At 34.2% G+C, this 23,931-nt stretch overlaps 3 protein-coding genes across 6 annotated transcripts in view; 1 reads left to right on the forward strand and 2 right to left on the reverse strand.

The window, feature by feature from the left end:
• LOC110833702 (secretion-regulating guanine nucleotide exchange factor) overlaps positions 1–4,361 on the forward strand; it is an 8,121-nt gene extending 3,760 nt beyond the window's left edge. The window contains exons 4-6 of one of the 2 annotated variants that reach the window (XM_022072093.2): positions 1,277–1,504; positions 2,111–2,266; positions 2,791–4,361. In XM_022072093.2, coding sequence (XP_021927785.1) covers positions 1,277–1,504; positions 2,111–2,266; positions 2,791–2,954 — 548 coding nt within the window. In that variant the 3' untranslated portion in view covers positions 2,955–4,361. The remainder of the gene's footprint in view (positions 1–1,276; positions 1,505–2,110; positions 2,267–2,790) is intronic. The other variant, XM_022072094.2, reaches the window with a different exon arrangement.
• On the reverse strand, positions 3,930–8,955 carry Ccm3 (programmed cell death protein 10 Ccm3). Its single transcript, XM_022072095.2, has 5 exons — positions 8,652–8,955; positions 6,617–6,794; positions 5,802–5,934; positions 5,558–5,722; positions 3,930–4,519 (listed from the first exon to the last, which is right to left on the reverse strand). Exons 1-5 carry the CDS (start codon positions 8,721–8,723, stop codon positions 4,435–4,437), a joined length of 633 nt encoding a protein of 210 aa, XP_021927787.1. The 5' UTR covers positions 8,724–8,955; the 3' UTR covers positions 3,930–4,434.
• A 237-nt stretch (positions 8,956–9,192) lies between these two features.
• Positions 9,193–23,931, reverse strand: part of drongo (Arf GTPase activating protein drongo) — a 32,569-nt gene continuing 17,830 nt past the window's right edge. For all 3 annotated transcript variants that reach the window (XM_022071985.2, XM_022071987.2, XM_022071986.2), the window contains one exon: positions 9,193–23,350. In XM_022071985.2, the coding sequence (XP_021927677.1) occupies positions 23,300–23,350 (51 nt within the window). In that variant the 3' untranslated portion in view covers positions 9,193–23,299. The remainder of the gene's footprint in view (positions 23,351–23,931) is intronic.

Consider the following 23,931-nt stretch of genomic DNA (forward strand, 5'->3'; position numbering starts at 1 on the left):
TAAAATTTGAGGGTCTTATGAGTGTCACACCAAATTCCTCTGAAACGCTGATGACCACTTACAAGACCGCACAAAGTCGCATCTGAGACGACCGCAACTGGATGTAAATCTTTTGGATATGAAAGCAGTAAGCATGAGAGCACCCTACTACTATTTTCCAGCCAAGAAATTTAGTCTTTATACTATATAATTATAATTGCTGTTGAAGAAGTTTGAAGGTTCATCACCATGCCTGCATTTGATTATCTGCTATCTGAATGCAGTCTAGCTCCATACAGTTAACGTTCTCATTGTTCATTTTTAACATGTTTTTAGAAAGGAAGAAATATGTGCAGGACAATGCATATCTCTGTGAACACCATTAATAACTTTCAAAGATGTCATAGTCAAGAAAATGATCATACCAATGGTGATCACTCTGATCCTTTACTCTTTTAATTCTTACTTTCAGCAACTCCAAACACATCACCAAGTATTTGAAGTTACAGCAGCACCCTTACTGTCTAGCACAAAATTATGAATAGAAATACAAGTAAGGGTCATAGGACTTTTCCTCTAGCCTCTGCATCCAGACTGACTCTGGGGCCCACACAGCATTTTATCCAGTGGGTAATGCATGGCCAGGGCCTGACATTGACCACTCACGCCTATCTAGTGCCGAAGGTTAAGAATGAGTAGGAGCTACACCTCCTCTCCCTCAAGCACCTACATGGTGTGTAGTGGGATAGCTTTACCTTTTTATCTTATAAGTAATTTCCATGGTCATTTTTGTCACTAATAGAAAATATTCACCCAGCGATCAAGTACATTTTCACATTTATAATGATAACTGATGAATCATTATAGCTGGGCAAAGAGAATTTGGTATTGTGAATCGTTATGATCATGATTACAAATTTTGTATGAAACTTCTTTTAATGTCATAAATGACCTGTTAATGTGCTTGGACATGCAGTAAAATATAGAACACATATCACAGCCACTTCCCTGCACAGTATGATTTATCTAAGATATCAATTCAGTCTCAACATTTCTTAATCAGACTTTATATTCTTCTCTAAGTCAATATGATTAAATGACTAAAACCCATCCCACAGAACCTATCTACTGCCTCACATGATACTAATATGTAAAGCAAAGTTTTTCATTAATGTAAGTAAAATGTACATGTATAATATAAGCCACTTTTGTTTAATGGAGGAAGGACAATACATTATAAGTAAACTGAGGAGTAACAATTCAAATTGTTTGCATAACAGTTCACATTTTTTTTCAGTTCCTGGAGTTACAGATGTCTGTAGTATAGCCTGTGGTCAGCAACACACAGTGGTGATGACATGCAGCAGGAGAATTTTTGTATGGGGAAATAACAAACATGGTCAGTTAGGTGTTGATCCTAGCCTCCATGCAGCCATCTTCACACCCAAAGAAATTTTTATCCCACAGAGACCTGATGCAGGATGCATACTCCTCTCTGGCTGGACACACACTGCTATTCTAACAGGTGCCTGCTCTGAGTTAGTCTGTACTCAAAAGTTCTAAGTTCCTTCCCTTTCATAACAGATACTTCTTTTAACTTACTTGGATACTTGGACGACCCATTCTTCAGTGCCTTGAGCATCTGCTGGGTCCAAACTTTTCATTGGCTCTGATCTATAGACAGTTGGTAGGACTCCTTGGTTAGGTTAGGATAGGTTCTTTAGGTTCGGTTAGAGAAGGTTGTGTTGTTTGACAATATGTTGGTTTGTGTGCTGGAGAATTTCTAGCATGTTCATCGAGTGGTCGTGGATAAGACCTGGAGAGGTTATATGGAAGTTCTTTACTCATGCAGAAATGCTGGAGGAGTCCTTAAGCAGTGGTGGGTTTGATCCTATGCAGGTTGGTTAGGTTGGATTCGTTTAAGTTGTATATAACACGAGGTTTGAGGCAATTCATATTAATACATATATTTTAAAACTGAAATCTGTAAAGTAGATAAGACTGTTTATCAAAGAAGGAACCAAGACATACACAGATGTGAAGATGAACAGTATCTGCTTTGCATAGTTCACATTTACCTTGCTTGCCCACTTCCTTTCCAAAATTACACTGAATGTCTGTTTATTTGTAGTTGATGGCAAAATAATTAACTGGGGAAGAAACACATATGGACAGCTTGGGTCTCATGAATATCAGCGACCACTTTTTTGGAAACCTCAAGTAATGGATAATGTAAAAAATGTGAAACAGTTGGCAGTTGGTTCAGAACATAACATTGCAGTACTTGGTATGTTTGAACTTGTTCTATTTTGATGTACAGTATGTTAATAACAGAAACATTAAAATTTAATAACATATCACAAGAAATATTGTGTAGTTCATTGTTAGTTTTTCTTGTCTGGGTACTAAACTTCATTATGCTGAATTGCAGGATGTTTATAAATTGCTGAACTGTAATTAATGTAATGGTCAAATTTACCCAGAACAGGCAGTATGCTTTAGATAAAACAGTATATCATATTTTTAATATTATCAGGTCTTCTAAGAAGGTTTAATATTTTTAAAGAGGGCAATAGTATGTAATGTTAATTTTAATAACCATCAAACACAGCTATCACTGTTACAGTGGTTACATTATTATTTTATATGTCCTACATGTTTTGGCTTTTGCTCGTCCTCAGAGGCAACGCAACACCTGCGAGGAAGTAGGTGCTTTCACAAAAATGCTGAGATTTATTTTCTTCATAAATATAACAACAGTTTATAGGTGTCTTATTAAAATGTACATTAACATTTCCCCACATCTTTCAGATACAGGAAGAATAGTTAGCTGGGGATGGAATGAACATGGTAACTGTGGTACTGGAACAGATGAAAATGTGCAAGTTCCTACTTCAGTTGGAATGGACATCAAGCAGACAGCACTGATTGTGGGAACTGGAGCAGGACACAGCTTTGCTTTAATTTCTGAATAGATCTTAACGACAAGTATAGTTATAAGTGCTTTAAAAGTAATCTCTCATTCCTATTGATCATGAAGTATCCTACATCAATTCCTTCAAGGTAAAGATCAAATGAAAATCAACACAGCTGAGTGTACTGTATCATAACACTAAAAGCACTGCCTCAGTAATATGTCACCTCTTAACGTTCAGCATAATTATACACAATTTCTGCACTTGCCAATGATTAATTGGGCCCTTATTGCTCCCAGTAAGAATCACTTTAAATTACTAAGGTGCAGTTTTAAATATAATGTACGAAGGAATGTCTTTTCATATCAAAATAAAAGCAGTAATTTCACTTCTCCTGAATTCAGATACTTATATTTTAAAGTGTCTGTACTGAATTAATAGATGCATTTAATTATATTTTACATATGATAGACTTTAGTTATTATTTATGTAGAGTTGATTCATTGGCAATTTGTTTTTCTGGGCTAAAATTTACTTTTTATACGTTCTGCTATTAGAAAATCAATAGATGTATTTAAACAGTGTTTTAAAGCTTACTTTCATGATGTAATACTGTTGCTTAGACAAGATCTACATAATTCTTCTGTGCTCAAACCCCATTCATGAAAGGATGGAGGAGAACTACGAAATCAATATAACAATATTAAATCAAATGTCAGCTTTAAGGGCTGCATTCTGGTGACAAAGTATATGTTGAAACAAAAAGAAACCGAAGTAGCTGTCTAGGATACAAAGTCTATTTTAAAGAATTTCTCAGAGCTACAACAGCACTACACAGATTCAAATTATTTAGTGCCATTATGAAGCTGATTTTCATGTTAATAGCATCCGAGTTTAAGAAGAAACGGACATTCTACCTACTGTACATTGTTAATTGGGTCTATTTTCAAGGCAATACGAACAAGTACCTAAAAAATTGTGTCCTCTGATACATTACATATATGTTTTATGGATTTTTCAGGAAATTAAGGAAACTTCTGAAGCAAAATACATTTTTATTTATGCATTTTACAGAGTAACATAAAGAAAATATTATTTACCAGAATAATAAATTTCTTTCGATCCATTTCATACTTTTATCCTGGTAAGTGATTTGTTCTCCTTGCTTTGATTGCTAAGTTTCTTTAACATGGTTTCTCTTTATTATGTAACACCAGATCCACTGGCTTATGTCCACTCTCTATATATATACTGTTTGGATATTGTCAACCTGAGATTTTGCAACCCTATGACCTAAGGACTAATGCAAATAAATTATACTTTTGTACATTACATGAGAAACAGCAGGTTCTACTGTGCTTCTGGAAGTATGCTACTTTGTGGCATGATTCAACTGTGATATAAATGTTAATCTTTACAGAACATTTCCATAATAAGAATGATTGAGATATAACACATGAAAATTTATATGATCAGTTCAATAAAATATTTATTCATGTACAATATATAATCTAGTCCCACTCCCACCGTGCAGTCCTCATCACTCACATTTGCTCTTCACTGTAACCATTATCATGTTGGTCTGATGAATGAGATAAAGGGCACTTACAAACACTGCATTCGCTCTGAAAGACAAGCAAACAAGTACTGCACCTTACATACACTGACTGAGACATACTGTCTGTAATACTGTATATTTACTCACATCATGAAGTACAATTTTAAAAAGTATTCCTAAAATTTCTTCAAATGAAGTTTTTGAAAATTAAAACTGAAACTACACTATTAACTACAGCATATTTTAATAAAGACTGCAACTAGTTATAGTGAAATATAATGGATCACTGCTCGTATCATACTTGAGAAGAACATTATACTGAAACTGTACTAACTATACCAAACAATTATAGGAGAGTTTTTCCTTAATTCAGGCACGCCATCTACAGAAAGAAATTTATTTAATGTAAAATACTACATAGCCAAACATGGAGTTCCTACATTGCTTGGTTCATGGTTTACCTAATAACACTTGCTTATACAATGAAATGCAGAGAAAGATGTGGAAGGTAGTGTTTAAGGCCTGTTTTAAAGTATTATTCTACATTTGGCTGGAAGAGCTGGACAGAAACAAAAGCATAGAACAGTACAGGTTAAATGTTATGCAAAATTATTTCCATAATTTATACTCTTCACCAAATACCAGAAGAGAAATACTTACAAGATTTTAGCCATAAACCCAGAAGGGAAGAGATCACCCAGGAGACCTAGGTATACATGGGAGGATACTATTAAAAAGGTGTGGGCTGGATTCAAAATTTAAAGGGCAGGTTCCAGGGCTGCAATCTCATGAATATGATAAACTCACCAGCTTAATGACTGCTTCTCAAGAACTGCTACATAGAGCAAGTGAGTGAAAGGTACAGTGACTGATGTCAAGGTTACGTGGAATGAAAGGACCATAGTGAAAGAAATTGTGTCTGTTGCAGTAAGTGTCAGAGGGTGTGTGTGTGTGAAAACAACACTATGAAGTCCAGCTTTGAAACAATCCACGTTCTTGCCACACAAAATTATAGAAATTATTTGCTTAGAATGCCTTAATCTTTATCAATCCCAAATCTCCCATTTGCCTTCCAATAAATAATAGATTCATAATTTGGTCTTACTGTCCCTCTTTGAAGTACTCCTTCAAAGTGTTGCTGAAACGTTTTGAGAACTTGACAAACTCGCGCTTCCGCTGCTCCAAAGCCTGTTTACCAGTGGTTCCGGGAATGAAGCCTGCCACCTCATTCACAGCATCTAGCAATTTCTTAATTGCACTTGCTATCTCCCTAAAGAGAACAAACTTTATTTTATAACTGTAAATCCAAAAATAAAATATGTGATAAAGTAACACAAAAGAAGACATACTTGATTGTTTCTAGAAATGTTTTTCTATCTATTATTTCATCTGGAATCCTGCTCAGAATCCTCTTCAATGCAGATGATTTTCTGTTTAACTCCTGAAATGCATCTTCTGACCTACTCAAACGGTATTCCACGACTGAAAACACAAAAAAATCAGCTATGGTTATCAATATGCATGTACTCATTTCAGACACTACACAAAATACTAAGTAACATATAATTAGAACCGGGATTTTTAGCATTAACACTTCACAGAAGAAAATTAAATTTCAGATAAAGTCATTCAGCAATAAGCATTTACTGGACATCTACAAAGATTGTTCAATAAGTTATAACCTCAGTATGAAAGTGGCAGCAACATGTCTAACGGCAGCATCAATCTCATGCCAAGTCTGACGCTAAACTTTGTTCAGAGTTATGATGCATTCTGTGTGAATTATATGGATTTACAAACACCAGTCTGTAATTACAGTTTCCACAAAAGAAGGCAGAACTCCTAACAAATAAGATTCAGGACCATGCATAGTGCGCTATAACATAGACCTTCAGCTAGGTGCACCAGTGCTGCAAATGACATATGTAGATTTTTGAATATATTTAGTAAAACACCGTCTCCTTTGAGGAACCTTTATCTTTTCAGAAAAGTGTCTAGACTGATTATATGTTCTTTGCTGTAGGCACACACTAATTCCAAATTGTCACTTCTTACATCCCCCTTCTTCTGGCCTGGTAAAATCCAAAAGTAAAATAAAGAAAAGGAAATAGTAGAATATACAGAATAAGAAAGAGGAAGTCAAAATAAGCTATGTGTAACTCACCATCTGATTCAGATGTAGTGCCCTGTAGCCTTAGGACACTTTCATTCATATTGACACTGAGGTCTCCACGCCTCATGATTCCAACCACCAAATCATAAGTAAAACCAGGATGTGCAGCTTCAACTTTTGAAAGAGCAGCTCGAAGGGTTTGTGAAGCAGCAACATCACGTCTTTCCAGCTGCAACATTGTCAATTTCACTATAACAACTAATACAACTAGTTTCTAGATATAACCATGTGAACAAACATTACTTCCTTACTCCATGGAGCCAAGTCCTTCCTAAGAAGCCAACAGTCACTCAGCCACTCAAGAAACTCCCCACATTTTATGGAACCTGAAGGTTCATTACCATGTTCATAAGAGCCCACCACTGGTCCCTATCCTGAGCCAGATGAATCCAGTCCATACCAACCCATCCTTTTTCTCTAAGATACATTTTAATATTATCCTCCAACCTATGTCTAGGCCTCCTTCCTTTTGGTTTACCTACCAGAACCCTGTATGCATTCTTCTTCTCTCCCATGCAGGCTACATGCCTTACCTATCTTATCCTCCTTGACTTGATCAGTATAATTACATTTGGTGAAGAGTAAAACTTATGATACTCCTCATTATGCAACTTTCTCCAGCCTCCTAGTAATGAATCCCCCTTCGGTCCATACAGTCACCTCAGCAACCTGTTCTCAAACACCCTCAGTCTATGTTCCTCTCTTAATGTCAGAGACCAAGTTTCACACCCATACAAAACTACAGGCAAAATTATAGTTTTGTATAGTTTACTAGCTTCTCATCATACAATGTTCAGATTATATTCATTTATTTGGCTTGGATCCTGTAACCACTGCAATTTGGTCTACTTTCTTTGTTCTAATAGTTTTAAACATCCTTCGTCAAACCATGCCTTATGTTGCTTCAATTTATAATAACCTAGACTCTCTTTGGCTGAAATTTTGATATTCTTTCTAACGGTTTCTCAAGCTCTATTGATATCCACATCATCATCATCTAAGTTTTCCACAACTGTCAACAAATATTACATTTCCTTATCTTTATGGTTTCTGTAATGTGTATGCACAGTGGCTGCAAAATCAAAGTTGGAAGGAATCTATTACTGTAATTACCAATAATCACGGTAATTAACTACATTTAAAATTTTATCCAGAATTCTTAAGTGAAAGTTAACTAAACAAAGAAGAAATTATTGGGAATCAACAGCGTGGATTTTGATCTAATCAATCAACTACTGATCAGATAGCCAGCATTTATCAGATACTGGAGAAATATGAGAGTATAGTAAGACTATATTAGCTACTTCTATACTCAAGAAAGCCTATGGTTTAGTTAGGAGCGAAGCACTGTATAACATTATCACTGAATTTGGTACACTGATGACACTGGTTAGGCAAGTACTGCAAAATGTATTTAAATTAAACGTATAGTAAATTTTGTATAGGTAAACAACTGTTTGATGCATTTCCTATTCAGAATGGTCTGAAACTTATCTTTAGAAGGACAAATCAGGAGGGTCCTACAAAACAAATGGACTGGAATAGAACTGGAGACATCAGCTTCTGGTCTATTATGAAGATGTTAATTTATTGGTAGAAAATATAAATATTATAAGAGAACACAGAATCTCTATTACATGCTAGCAAGGAAGTTGGTCTAGAAATAATTGCTTACTGCCACATTTAAATCCATCAATTGCCCATGCCCCATGTGACACCCTGAGCTATCCCAAACTCCTACCCATGCAAAAGCAGTTTTAGTTATTAATTACAATTATCATGGTTGGGGTTCTTAATGAAAAACGTACATTATATAATATGCTACGCAGGGTACAAATTCGTTTAGGTGATGGTGTGTGGAATACAACTCCAATTTCGAAAGACCTATATTCTGAATTTCTAACAACTATATTACAAGAAAATAATCTTTGACATGTCTCAAATATACAAAATAAATATGCAAAGTATTTAAAATCCTGTCTTGTTCTACAAACATAAGACTCACAACAAACATTTTCGCCATTACCTGGGATAAAATAGGGCGTATTAATACAGGAAGAACAAGTGATGTTACTGGTGTCTCATCTCCCATTGTCATCCTTCACAAGATTGTATATTTGACGGCCACCACCACGAACACGGAGTGCTTTGTTACAACCAACTTAAAACACGAACAAGACCACCCACTGCATGGATTAACACCTACAACTATAAGTATAACAACGCTACGTGATAAACGTAATAGAAGTTAAATCAGCTATTTTAAGCAATACTACGACATTTGAGTAACGAAACGGATCGATATATATCGAAGCACAACGAAATCTATGCTCACACTCCCTCAATAGCGCAGGGATAGACCCACAGATGACAATGTCTCTAGCAACATCTTTCGTTATTATCATGTACTCTGTTCAAGTAACTCAACAGCGCTGCGGATAGATGTCACAAATGTACGTTGCACGTAAACCCATTGAGTTGGACCTAGATCGGATACTGCAATTATGAATTGACTGAAAGGTTTCACTGTACAGTTGCAAAATTGTTGATAAGAAAGAGATATTACGTACTGTTTCTAATACCGGTATTTATTGTTCAAGTGACAAAATTTGTACAGTTTTGCTAGTATAATACATTTTCGAAAATTCCACTTTGCAACTCGTTTGAGTGCATCTTGACGTTCGTTTATGCGGGTGATAGCATCCAATAGGGAAGAACAATATTGGGCGCCAAATCCAAAGTACTGTACAGTGAAATAGCTGTATTTGGAACCCCTTCGGAATAGGACACATGTACACACACACACTTTTTTGCTTAGAATGACCTCCCAGAATATTAACCTTTCCTCCTGGGACACTCTGTGTGTGTGTATATAACTCTATATGTAGCAAGAATCTGGTGTAGGGAATGTATCCAAGCCAATTTAAAACATCTGCAGCATCTCCTGTAATGCAGTTAAGTAAACTTTACTCTATGATACTGCTGTACAGGTAGCCCTCGATTTATGCCGATTTTGAAACCAGCAAGTCAAAAAGTAAAAAAATGTATTTTACTATTATTTATAACGTTTTACAGTGTTTCTCGTACTGATTCTTACACTAAATCGTAATTCTTAGATCGCTGATTTTGAATAAAAATTGTAAATACAGTCACCTCTGCAATTACGTATGTTTCGTTAACGCGAATTTGCTCCAATGAGATCGATGAATCGGTAAAATCTGTTTGTGAAATGCAAACTTTTGCATATGCGAATTTGCTCTTATGCAATTTCATTCCAGGCGCTTTAAACTTTCAAAGGACTAATTTAATCTCTGCGGAGATACCGGGGTTATTTTTACTACGCAATTTTCTATAGGTCAGCGTCTGACATGAATGCAACTATCGCATAGCAGCAGAGATGACTACGCACCAATCACATGAAAGAATCGCAGTAAATCACGGGGACCAACGAATTGCCGATTGTAAGAGTATAAAATATATTTTTTAAATTCCCTTTATTTTATGTACGTTATTTCAGAGATTTAAATGTAATGCCATTATATTACTCGTCAATGTTTGGGTGTTGGGAACGCATGTCATTGACTTCCCATTGATTAACATTATAAAAAAATTTCAACGCATCCCTGGCGTACATTGAGGGCTACCTGTAATTTCACTACTGCCACAGCTGACTGACTAGAAAAGGTGGCAATCAAATATTCACACAAAGTGGAAAGGTTTTGCCTCTGATTATATCATTACTGAAATGAAAGCATGTAACATACCAATATAAAGTTTAGATCACCACACACAAAGGTCACATATTTGATTATGATCTGTTTAACACCATCATAAATGAGAACACATTAAAAGTTTTCTTTTCTTTGGTATCTGCAGTTAAATGTAGTATCACAAAAATACATACATAAATAAAATCTGTATTTTGAATAACAAAAAGATACAGTTCTTTGAATGTTTGATAAGAAAAACTCAATTTGGACCATTCCAGATATCTTATAATGCTGAATTTAAAGAAAAAAATGTCATGATTGTTACAAGTAGCAGTGTTGATATCCTTCATGCCAGAACAATTGTGGTCTTCTGAGTTGTGACATAGCATAGTCTTGTAGGCAGTTAACAAGTTTTAGAGCAAAGTTAATAACCACTTACAATACATATAATTCTTTACCATTTTGAGAAATGAATGCTCCTTCTCAAACAATTGTACGAAGCACAATATATAAAAAGAAAATGAAATAAAACAAACAACGAAAAGACTATTTTCTGTCAAATTCTTATTCTTAATTTTCAACAGAGGTCAAAACATCTGACTATGAAATCTCAATTGGCCAGCTTTAAACAATATCATGTACTGTGTGTGTGTTAGTGTTCTGTTCCATGGGACAATATAATTTTTTTTTAATTCAATGTAAGATCTTCAAATTTTTGAGATATTAAAAAGTCTTAGTTGCCTTACACTTTCACTGAAAAGTCCATTGAGATTTTCTGGCTTTACACATGAACATCTGACCTGTTAAGAATTTTCATCTGTGGAAATTTACTGTACAAAATCTAAAGTTTATTCCATTCCAAGAAAATAATTTTAGAGAAAATGCCTTTATAGAACAGGAACTGGTATACTTCATAATTATAAAATTATATATTTAAAAATATGACAAATTACTTGGGGTGACAAATGTGAAATTATGAAAAGTGGCAAAATTAACATTTGCCACATGCAATGTAAATGTTTATATTTTGAATGTGAACTATAAAGTCTGTGATTTATGTCGCTAAGAAGTTAACCTGTTCCAACAACCACAGCGCCGTTAAATAATCCGTGGCGTAACAGCCCTCTGAGAGCCAAAGCCGACTAGCTGGCTGCTGGCCTCACGTTCACATGCCTAAGCAGAAGTGAATGATCATCCAACCAGATATAGGGTGACGTGTGGTCAGCACGACGAACCCCCAGCCATTGCTAGTTTTCATGACCGGATTACGCTACCCATTGTAGCTCCCCAATTTCCTCACGATGCTGGGTTGGCACCGGTCGAAAATCTCATGAGAAATTTCTTTCCCCAAGACTTGAACCAGCGCACATTCTGTATCACCGGTCCAAAGCATGATGCCTCAGACCAAGCGGCTACGGGCGCGGGACACAGCACTCTGTTACGACTCTTTATACACATGAGCTTGTTGCTGATATCTTATAAGTGTATGGCAGAGAAACTGTGGTCATGGTATTGTACACCATACAACAAAACAAGACATATAAACAGTGGGTACCTTCTGAATTTACAACACAGCACTGGCTTTCATATGTGCCAAACATTTAAAGCTTAGTTAACTTTGATCAATATTACACAACCTGTGAAAATGGCAAAGCATCAGTAGCTTTGAATGAACAGAAGAAATTGCAAATTACATGTTGGAGTATAAAAATATTATCAGGTATTATTTACAGGTAATTCATATTCTACCTGGCATTCAATTAGCACTGAGAAAATCACAAATAGTTTTAGCAATGCAAGATCTCATTAGGACTTCAAGAGAAAATACATCACGGACTGATGGCAAATACATCACAATGTTTGTAGTATAATATTGTTCAACATTTGAAATACATACTGATTGTTTAAACATACTTGTAGTTACTCATATTTCCACTTTCTCATTTATTTAGAAATACAGAATTGAAGAATCTTTATAATGAGGTTACTATTTGTTTATTGGTTTACTTAATGATGGTATATTGGATTACAAAGTGTGGAATGAGAAAAGTATGATCAGTAATTATAACCTCATATGCAGGAAACTGCATCTCATCTCATTTTATACCCACAGGCCAATGCCTGAAACAATTTTAGTGTCAATCAAGGCATGTGTTGGTCATACCAATACCTGTATGAGTTGACTGTAAAATTATGAAGTTTCTAGTCTATACTTAGAAGTTAGTAGGTTCAAATCTTAGGTGAGACCAACCATCCTAATTATGTTCCTAGGTCTCATCAAACTAAGCCTACTTGAAGTATGGTCATTTATGCCACAAACTCTACAAAGTTTAATCTCTGCTATTGATATAGATGTTGTGCTCCCTACAAAACAAATAGTCAAGTGTGGAATCCATAACATTCCCTACAGAAGAAATAATTTATCATTGTTTTATATAATAACATTTCTTTCACTGTCAATTCTGTTTTTAACTGTACTGTACCATTAGACAAGAAAGATTCAAAACTTATTCTATATAAACAGAAACTCAGTGCCTTGCACAACTAAAACTAGTATCTATGGGAGAACTATATTGTAGTTCCAGAAATGTTAATAGTAACAATTTTCTGAACGAATAAAAATCGTTTCCATAACAGTTTGCAACCCAACTTCTCATTTATATATAATAATCAAAACCTAGCCGATCCATCACATTATCACTCTCCTTGACAATACATTTGCAGAATGAATGTATAAAATGTTTTATTGCAAGTATATGAAAGTAAAATGGACTCCCACTTAAGTGGCAGAAATGGGACTGCTAGGGTGGTTATCAAAGTGCTGGTCAGTCTGGAGTTATGTTCTTCCATTGGACAAACAGTAAAAAAACAAAAAAAAATAATAAATTGCAGCAAATATTGAAAAGTCATCAATGGCATTTACTAATCAGAACAATGATTTATGAATTATAAAAAAACTCATTTTTAAAAAACAAGAGCATACATACAATATTAAACAAACTAAAAAGCAAAATGACATACTGGAGGCCATCAGAAACAAGACTAAATATATTTATGAAGAACTATTTCATCATTTTGGGAATTCAGGGTTTACCAGATATAAGACAGTTGGGATAAAAATAATGATGGTTAAAGGAGAGTCCACTATACAGTCATTGATGAACTGAAGCCACGTGGTATTTTTAAAAGTGGAACATAAATGGAAGTTATATCAAAAGCTTTTCAAGGCATATCACGGAACCCAGCACAAGGGTCCACATAAAAATATTTAATAAAATATATATAAATATGTAGTCATGGCGGCTGTTCTTTCTTTGTGGCTACCTCTAAATCAAGAAATGTATAATTATTTAAAAATGTAAAGTCTACATCAAATAAATACTAATGAAACCACAAACTTCTTACCAGTATTTTCCTTCCATTAAACATATTTATGAAGCTTTATACTTCCTACGATTATAAACTTTAACAATGAATGATTTCTATGTGGATAGGTTCAGCACATACTTGAATAACAAAAGGTGTATTCAAAGTCTGCATAGCTGTTCACTCAGTAGGTGCCGATTTTGACAAGTTTCACTGTTTATTAGGGTAATGACTATAATCCAGGTGCAATGAACCAGGTTACTGTTACAGACTACTTTCCCTTTCTATTTAAAATGCTGCAGAAGCTAGGGGTTTGGATAGACAAGAGCACAGATGAGAACATGTTTTTATATTGTAAAACATCAAAATTCATCACATATAAAAGGATTAAATTTCTTAAAATTTTGGATAGTCCATACAAATAACACTGTTCCTTTAGTTGGGGCAGCTGATTCAAATATTGTGAGCTTACTTTCCATGGACAGATCTGCTGGTTACAACACAAATGAAAGATATAAATGTATCCCTGAAGTTTTATGTTGAATAATGGAAATTAAATATAGATCTACTAGATACATCATTAACTTTTTCCATTATCATAATGAATTTTATTACACAGTGAACCAACTTCCTTACAGACACAAATGCAAACAGTAATTAACTGCTAAGAGAGGATTCACCATGTAATTTATATTAACAATGGAAGTCATACATGATTTTAAACCATATATGTTGTTCTTATGGAACTGCATCAAAAAATAATTATGCAGAAACGAGCTTGTCAGTCTTTTGCTACTGCCTGCCTTCCACACACCCTACTGTCATTTAATCTACATAACTTACCATCATTAAAAGTAATTATTACACAAAATATTTAATTTTGAAACAGCATGTCATATGCATAAGCTGTAACTGCTATAAGTTGCTTGTTATTTTCTGAACAGCTGATACACATAACTTTATTCACATTACACAATAGTTTAAATATGCATGGATGGACCAAAACAAGTAGGAATAAGCTATCACAGTATGGTGTATTTTTCTTCCATTATTTCAAGGCCACAAATATATCTGCAGCACATTCATTGGTGTTTATTTCCACAAGCATTTTTAAAACTGCTAGAATAAATGATCAAACAATGTCACTGTGTTTTGTGTCATTTACATACAGTAGACTTTACTATTATGATTGCACGTAATAACATATTCTTAACATTAGAAAATGCTTTGTAACTTTAAAAGCACTGTATTCACAAAGTTCACAACTACTCCTTGCATATACTGTCAATTATGAAACAATATTTGCAACAACTAAATATGAAAGTGACTTTTATTTAAAAATATCTGTGGGGGACCTGTGCCTAATCCATTCACTATCCTGATAAGTCTTTCTTTAATTTTCATTAATTATTAAATTTACTGAAAGTAGCTGAATAAGTACCATGCTTTCATCTCTCTATTACTGGTCTTTATGGCATCCTTTCTCTGGTAGGGACGTGAAGTACATGCCATGAATCTGTGCTGTGCTACTGCTGCAGTTATAATCATGACACTAGCGTAAGTAGTTCACTAAGCAACATTTGTGTAAGTAAAAGATAAGATTATTTTGTAGGATTTAAGGTTCTCATGGTTGTAATAATTTTGGATTATCCATGCTCTCTTTTCCATCCAATAATCTGGATAATAAATTCTTTATAAAAATACTAAATAAAATACATAACACTTGAGTTTAAAATAACAACTCCACTGCTTCACATAATGTAAATATATGCATGTGACTTCCTTATCATATGTGGCAACATTTTAGTCTGCTACCAGTTACCAACTGTTATTTTAATCAAATTCATACAACAGTAATTTGTAACAAACTGTTTTTTGAGTTAAAATTAATGTAGTTCTGAACATATAACAATACTTATCAAAAATAATTTTGGTTGGCAAGCCAATTGCCATTCACAAAAATGAAACAGACAATGTATATTATAATTTGGACCAATCTTTTCAACATGACATGACATGGGGACATGATGTAACATAAAATCACTGGGTGTGCCAATGACCACATATATGGAGACAAGAATTTGTCCAAATGTTTGAAAAACAAAATACTTCATAACAATAAGATACAGTGCATCTCATTTATGATCCTGGCACTAGGAACAAGTTATTTTTAATTAAAAGTCAATAAATGAACTGTAAACTAACCAGAGATACTTGACTAGTCCTACAATTCTATATGGCCTAAACAATAATAACTAAAATAATCCTCAATGTTAAATGTATCACAAATTTTCTTGCTTAAAATATTTTGTAAATACACTCAATTTACTTACTTCATATATAATAAGCATATATTTAAAGGGTGAACACACTGTCACATCATCTATCACAATGACTACAAATCAAAGAAAAGAGTAAAAATAAACTGTACAAAGAAATATTTTTTAAACTTGCTGAGAGCCAATACTGCACACATGAAGGCTAGTGTAATGTTCCTACACATGGCTATAACACAAAGTTGATCATTTATTCTTTAATTTGTATTCAGGTAATTCTAAACAAACGGTACCTTTGCATTTCAGTCTAAAGTCTAGCTTATAAATAAAATAAAATTTGTATTTTTAAATCTCCCTTCAACATGTGCACACCAATGAAATGCAACCTCATATTTATAATTTATAATATTTTCTACTTCCAGATATACCACATTTTTAATCCATGTATTTTGAATCTCATGAAGCTTCATATACATTTCAACATAAGATCAAAACCAATCAAACTGCTTCACACACGTCTGTTCCAAAGTTCATCCACACTCATTACTTAAGCATACGACACAAAACTACTAACACTCACTTCCCCAGTTATTTTCCAATTTTAAAGTGACTGAAGTAAGTTAAATCATATTTGGCTAAATAACATACTAAAAACAAACATGAGTAGCAATAATGGCAACAAAATCTCCACTCCAAAGTTTGTTTCTCAATATGTATGCCTCCAAACAGTTCTATTAATGAATATCAATACTTTCAGAAACAAGAATGCGTATAAAAATCCCAATTTTTAAAACAAGAGTGGAAAGAAACACTCAAATTTACACACAGCTTAAAAATTAAATATGTGGTACTGAATACCTCTCTGACCTTTATGCTAATTTATTTTGGATACAAATCTTGATGCCCCCTTGTCAACAGTTATGTAAAACTTTATTTTATGAACGTGACAAAATGATACCTTGATCACCCACAGAAAAGAAACATGGACTTTAACAATTTAGCCTCAGAATGGATCACTAGCACAAACATTAATAGGAAGAAGAAGAAAAACTGACCATTGTAAAGCTAATCACACTGTAGATATCATACTACATAGCCAGAAAATATTTTTTCCTTGTACTTCATTAATATATAAAAAATGTTTCACATAAAAGTTAAAGTCTTTCATGAGGTCTATGTTTTAAGTTATGAAACAAATGTTTTGTACAACAGACCACTTTTGATAAAAATGATAACTTTTATCTGGTCTTCATGTAAAGCAGGGGTTATATTGGACCAATAGGCCTGTAGACAAAAAATAAATTTGCCTGATAATTTTTGGTGTAGAAACGAAATACAGGTAACCCTCGATTGTGCCGTTTCAGAATAACGCCGCTTTTGAAACCTGAAAGTCAAAAATTGAAGAAAAAAAATTGTACTATTATTTATAACGTTTTACAGTGTTCTCATACTGATTCTTATAATAAATCGTAATTCTTACATCGCTGATTTTGAATAAAAATTATAAATACAGTCACCTCTGCAATTACGTATGTTTCATTAATGCGAATTTGCTTCAATGAGATCGATGAATCGGTAAGAGCTGTTTGTGAAATGCAAACTTTTACATATGTGAGTTTTCTCTTATGCAGTTTCATTCCTGGCGCATTAAACTTTCAAAGGGCTAATTTAATCTCTGCGGAGGTACCGGGGTTATTTTTACTACGCGATTTTCTATAGGTCGGCGTCTTACATGAATGCAACTATCGCATAACAGCAGACATGACTGTACACATTAATCACATGAAAGAATCGCAGTCAATCGCGGGGACCAACTAACTGCCAATTATAAGTGTATAAAATATATTTTTTAAACACTCTTTAATTTATTTACATTATTTTAGAACTTAAATACAATGCCATTATATTACTCGTCAATGTTTGGGTGCCAGGAACACATGTCATTGACTTCCCATTGATTTACATTATAAAAAGAGTTTCAATTTATGCTGATTCCATTTACGCCGGTTCATCCAGGAACGCATCCCTGGCGTAAATCGAGGGTTACCTGTACTTAATTTCACTGGAATCCAATTAATAGTTTCAGAGATGAAAACATGCATACATGACCTATTGCTTATATATTAACATTGACATTTGGTACCAGTTCTCAGCAGGATAAACTTAAAAGCCAGATTAGATTCTGCAGAGTTGGAACTTTTGTGTGACATTCCGAGATGGAAACACAGTATTTGTTTCTGACCAAAAATTCCTGTTTGCCTCATGCAGCTCATATAAAAGGAAACTTTTAAAAATAAAAGTCACTACACATAACAATGAAATAGGTCCACAAACAGACTCAACACATTCATGATTGCAGTTTTGATATTTGTAACAATAATCCAATGATTACATTACACTTGACTGAAATACTTCACCAATTCATATCACTTAACCATTCGCCATGTCTCCTGTCATAGAATGACTGAAATACTTCACCAATTCATATCACTTAACCATTTGCCATGTATCCTGTCGTAGAATACAATGAAATTAAAATATCCCCTCCTGTGCTTAACATACTGGAAGTATAGTGAAAGAAATGGCATCTGACCAACTGCTCCAATATAGCAAATTTAAAGATCAAATCAAAGGGCCAAGATAAATACAGTGGAACCTTGATATAACATGACCAGTTATACCTTGGCTTTGATCATTACATATTTTTTACGTCATACTGCCTGTGGATGACTGCATTAAACGTTTTTGTGAGAAACATTATTGTGGGTGTTGGAAGGTAACTCAGAACCCTGTCTGGCACACTGTTGTGGCCCAAAGTCTTGCCAATTTTATGTACCTTGATGGCCTGTGGTTGGATACTTCAGCCTATTTCTGGAGCATACTCTATACATGCATCACCCCATTTAGGACATGAATAACTGCTGTTGCGACATTAGTTCAGGAGCTGAAAGCAAGCCTCAAGGTTTCTGCTTTGTACCCTTGTAACACGGGTAGTGAAGCTGACCCCTGGTACCCAAGTTATACTGAGGTTCCACTGTATAAGAAAGCACAGGCAAGGAAGACCAATAAAGATCAAGAGATCTGTGTGCAGTGACCATCAACAGTAAATGATGGTTGAGATTTTCATGTGTAAGGCTATTTACAGTTCAGAAACAGTGAGAAGATCAATGAATAATTATAACCAAATTCATTTATATGGTGTCTTGTTAATAATTATTTTTCCACAATAACATCCAACAACACTGATCATGGCCAAGTGTTGATGGATGTCACTGTGATAAATTAATATAACTGGTTTCCTACATTATAAATAATGAATGTAAAAACTTACAATGCAATCTAAACAGACCAAGTTCTTGGGATATGGAGAGGAGACATCAGAGTAAACAAAATCAATCAAATTAGACATGGCTATAAATGTGACATTTTGGCCAAATGTTGTTTTCCACTTGCATTCTTAATAGTATAATGAGGTTGCCACAATTTTTAATTCTAATAGAACATGTATAAATGTCTCAAAATAGAAATCAACGTACATTTACATAACTAAGAGATCTTTTGTACAGTCACAATGCCATTTGCTGACTACTGACTTGAAGGTCAGAAGTAATTTAGTTTACATAACATGATGAAGACAAGACATTTCATAAACACAGTTCCAAGGAATTTAAGAAAAGATTAAACAAAATCTAGAAGAAAAAAGGAAGTATCAGAGTAAACAGCAGAAGGGAAAGTAGCATATAAGGCAACAGTGCTTGAATTGCCCCGCTGCTGTTTTGAAGGAAATGCATGGTTATTTCTGTTAGTTAAAAGTTTTATCGTAAACTGCAATGATTACCCAGATCCCTCAGAAACAGCATTATTGTTACCAAGCTAGGAATTGAGTGATGTGAAAATAAAATATTTGGCTTGTAGCTTGTAACTTTTTGGACACCTACATTACGATTGTGACAATCAAGGTAATAATTCTCCCCTTCTGTGAACATATTTGAAACAAATGTTCTTAAATCCAGCACTTTAGGTAAATATTGAAATCTTTATGCCAATTTTAAGGTATTATTTAATGTTCATTAGAATCATTACAAGTTTCCTAAAATGTCCTATGACTATGAGAAAATATGGCATGTGGCAGCCTGAGGACAAGCAAACAGCTGTTGTTGAGTTTAAGGAGGGGAAGACAGATTTGAATAAATGTTTCGGATGGAATGGTATCCCCAAATGCCTGTTAAAGGAACACTCACAAGGCAGTGCACATACAGCCATGTGTGACTGCTGAAAGAGATCAATCTACAACCAGGACAATAATTAACCTCATAAAATCAAGAAGAACTTGTTCAACACATCTTAAAATATGATTTTGTTTTGACACAAGAAAACTTTCCTTTGAAACTGCTGAAAAAACCAAAACAACTGAAACAATGATTCAACCAAAATAAAGAAAATGGCTGGGAAGAAATGGTTCTATTCATTCCTGAAGAGACATCTCACTATGAGCGTTTGTGAACCAGAATGCATTTCAATGCAAGAGAAAAAAAGGTTTTAAAAAAGAGAGTATTTGGGACAATTGTCAAGAGACAAAGAAATAACCCCTCTCTGTAAGTCAGTGAAGTGGTTAAATCATTTCACCAATCATGTGAAACCAACTGAGAACAAAGTGTTGCCTGTTCTACATTGACACATTATGCATACACAGAAAATGGAAGCTGTAGAAACAGCTTGTATAAATGGATTCATACTATTTATTGCAGTTATTGGGCCTTATAACCCACATTCAAACCTTCTGAAACGTTCTAAGTGTAGACAATCAACAAATGGTTTCATTCAAATCCCAGAAAATCGTATGTCACTCAGTTACAGGTAACTGGGCTATGGCCTGCTGACTGAAGTCCATTTTCTGAAAATGACTATTTCCAGTGGAAATCTTAACATACCTAATGACATTTTTAATGGAGATGCATTTAGCAGAACAAGAATAGGAAGTTCAAAGTAGTGCATCCAGCTTTAAAAATCTAAGTCATACCACAAATGTCACAATAGACAGCTGCTTTCCACCAGCAAAGAAAAAAATAATATTGTCCCTTCCAAAACCTACAGCACATTATGAATAATGGAAAAACAAGGGAACTCAGAGAGCTATTTTTCTTACTGTTAAGCCATATAAGGATCACCTCAAGCTTGGACAGACAAAAGCAAAACATCACAGAATTTAAACAGGGAAAGAAGATGAAAGGAAAGCTGAGGAAAAGAGGCACACCTACTACAAAGGAAGTTGAAAACAGAATTGTGACGGAAGTGGCTGAAGATATGGTGTGCTGTTGGCACTACGAAAAGTGGTTGCACGAGCCATGTGCTGGAAAACACAAGAATAATTCTGACACATCTGCGATTTTTGTTCATACAAAGATGTTTCTATTTGTTGTCTAAGTTTTAATATTTGGAGGAAACAATCTGAAACAATGGTAAACTTCTACCAGACTACATGGCACAACCCAAAAGACAGACATCTTCACCTTAAGGAATTTTTTTCTATCATTCAGTTCAGAATCTGTTAATGTTCTCATCTCCCACTTCAAAATCTAAAGATTAAAACAAAACTATAATGTTACCCATTACTTCATCTCTCAGCCTAGGGAAAGAACAAAGAGGGTGTGTGAGAATGAAATGCTGAAAATAATAATTGGACCTAGAGAGATGACATAGAAGAATGAGAAACATCATAATTTACGTGCTTCTCCACATACTAATACAATGAGTAATGATGGTAAGTGAAATGGGCAGAATATTTATTACACACGGGGAAGATACTCCCAATGCAAACCTATTGGTGTTCATACATAACACATATCCAGCTGTATCCTCAGTCTCACAAGCTTTTAATTTATATCTTCAGATCTTCTCTAATGCCCCATTTGCATTACTGCTTCAGAAACGCAGACTCTAGTGTCTATAATCAGCTTATATATCTCTAGTACATATCCATGCTGACTAATATGGTAACTGTTATAGACATTTCTGCTCATTCATTTCCTTTACAACTGAAATATGCAGGGACACAATACAGTATGTATGAAACAGTGTGATTTGAATGAAATATGGCACAAGACCACACTTAAGCATCCCTTCTGTCCAAATTTTATTAACTCTTTAAAGCCTAATGGTAACTGTCTTTTATCTGTTTTAACAATTAGTGAGTCTCCATTTTTATTGTGTTTTGTAAGATTCTCAGTGTAAAAAGTGATTATTTCCTTAAACAGTATTAACCAGTTGATCTTTGTAATGGTGAAGTGTTGTGTTTGCTTTGTGGTATGGACTAAATTATTAAATATTATATGTGCAGCTTTGGCTTCAGAGGGTAAAAGAAATATTAATTTATAATTAATATAACAAGTGACAGTTATAAGTTACTTGGATTTGTTGCAGAAGGCATTCAGCATCAAACGGGATACAAAGCTGATTATAAATTATGAAATTGGGAGCTACAGAGAATAAATGTTTGCAAACTGTTTTAAGGTACTACACTGACATTAACCTAAAATAAATGAGAACAATTATAAAAATCTTAGTCTGATTAGTCTAGTTAAGGTAGGATTAAATTAGCTAAAATTAAAATAATTCTGTTCTGCACAAAAGATCATTGTGAACTAGACTTTTATGTTACTTTCCTCACACTTTACATTTGGCTCTATAGCATGAATCTAAAGTAGTTTGATCTGTAACATTAGCATACAGTTCCTATGTACCATCATCCTTCAGTTATCACGGCAAACACATTCATCAGCATTTCCATCTACAAGTGGAAAACAACGGCAACGTTTCACAGTATCTACATAAAAACTAAGTTTGCACATGCCACATGAAAATTTAGTTTTACAAATATATATATATATATATAAACATACATACATATGATGTAAACTGAAATGTTAGAAATAAATAGTTATGGTTTCCCCACCATTTACTATCAACTAAGTTGATATATAGTGTTTGTACAAGAATGCTAAATATCAAAAAAAACTTTGCCATGAAACTAATATATATATGTATTTACTACATTAAATTTGTTCCAGCTTCGGCTTGTATTTGACTGAGATTTCATCTTTTTCATCATGAGATTTAATCTGTTTATAAAATACATTATATGCCTTCAACTTTCAAGTGGATTGGAAGTCTATATATATACTTATATTTATATATTAAATTACAAATTACAAATTACTTAAGAAAGCGTGTTATTCTGGGCATATGTTAAAATAATATGATCCCTCAGACTTGAATATTCACCAGCATATTGCTCAATGCACTCACCAGATAAAACTTCACTTTCATAAAAAAGGATTACTGGAATGCCCAGTTGAAGCAGGACTAGCACCAAGCTGAAACATCATGAACATACACAATTAATTCACTGATTTGTTCAATTTCTTACCATCTGTTGGATCCTCTGGAGAAAAGTCTTTTACATTCTCACAATTCCATACACTTAATTGCATTTGGCCAAAGGACATCATCACAATCACTACCTTTAAAACACCATTCAAAATTTCACATCAGAAGTATGATTTCTGCATACTTGGTCCATGGTGTGTGAAAAGTAATCCTCAAATTACTTCAAGAAAAAATTTCCCAAGATCTAGCATTGGCATTCGCTTCCTGTTTCTACAGACAGTGCTGTTGTACACGAGAGTTAAGAAAGTCCCTATGACGTAGGTGGCTTGGTAGGTAAGTGATGTAGTGTGCATGTGTAAACCCCCTATTCCTAAGTGGAGAACACTGGTCTTTAATATAAGGATATTTCACATCTTTTTTTCCCCCACTGCTCCGCTGTCTGTAATATCATTCGTTTTATTATTACTGACTACTGACTATTTTATAACTTCCAGTGTTTTAAAGTGTTACCAATTAAGTTTACATACAATTTGAACATGCATCATATTTTTCGGTCTGCTAGTAGCGC

This window comes from Zootermopsis nevadensis, unplaced genomic scaffold (genome assembly GCF_977971745.1).
Source record: "Zootermopsis nevadensis isolate Lab colony 2312 unplaced genomic scaffold, Znev_1.0 Znev_ptg000002l, whole genome shotgun sequence".
In the NCBI taxonomy this organism is placed as follows: Eukaryota; Metazoa; Arthropoda; class Insecta; order Blattodea; family Termopsidae; genus Zootermopsis; species Zootermopsis nevadensis.

Bases quoted from the DNA above. Each gene is read 5' to 3' on its own strand.
- Ccm3 (XM_022072095.2), bottom strand. From the start codon at position 8,723: ATGACAATGGGAGATGAGACACCAGTAACATCACTTGTTCTTCCTGTA. The intron at 6,795-8,651 runs GTAATGGCGAAA...ACAATGTTGCAG, and splicing joins TACGCCCTATTTTATCCCAG to CTGGAAAGACGTGATGTTGC. The intron at 5,723-5,801 runs GTATGTCTTCTT...TGTTCTCTTTAG, and splicing joins ACATTTCTAGAAACAATCAA to GGAGATAGCAAGTGCAATTA.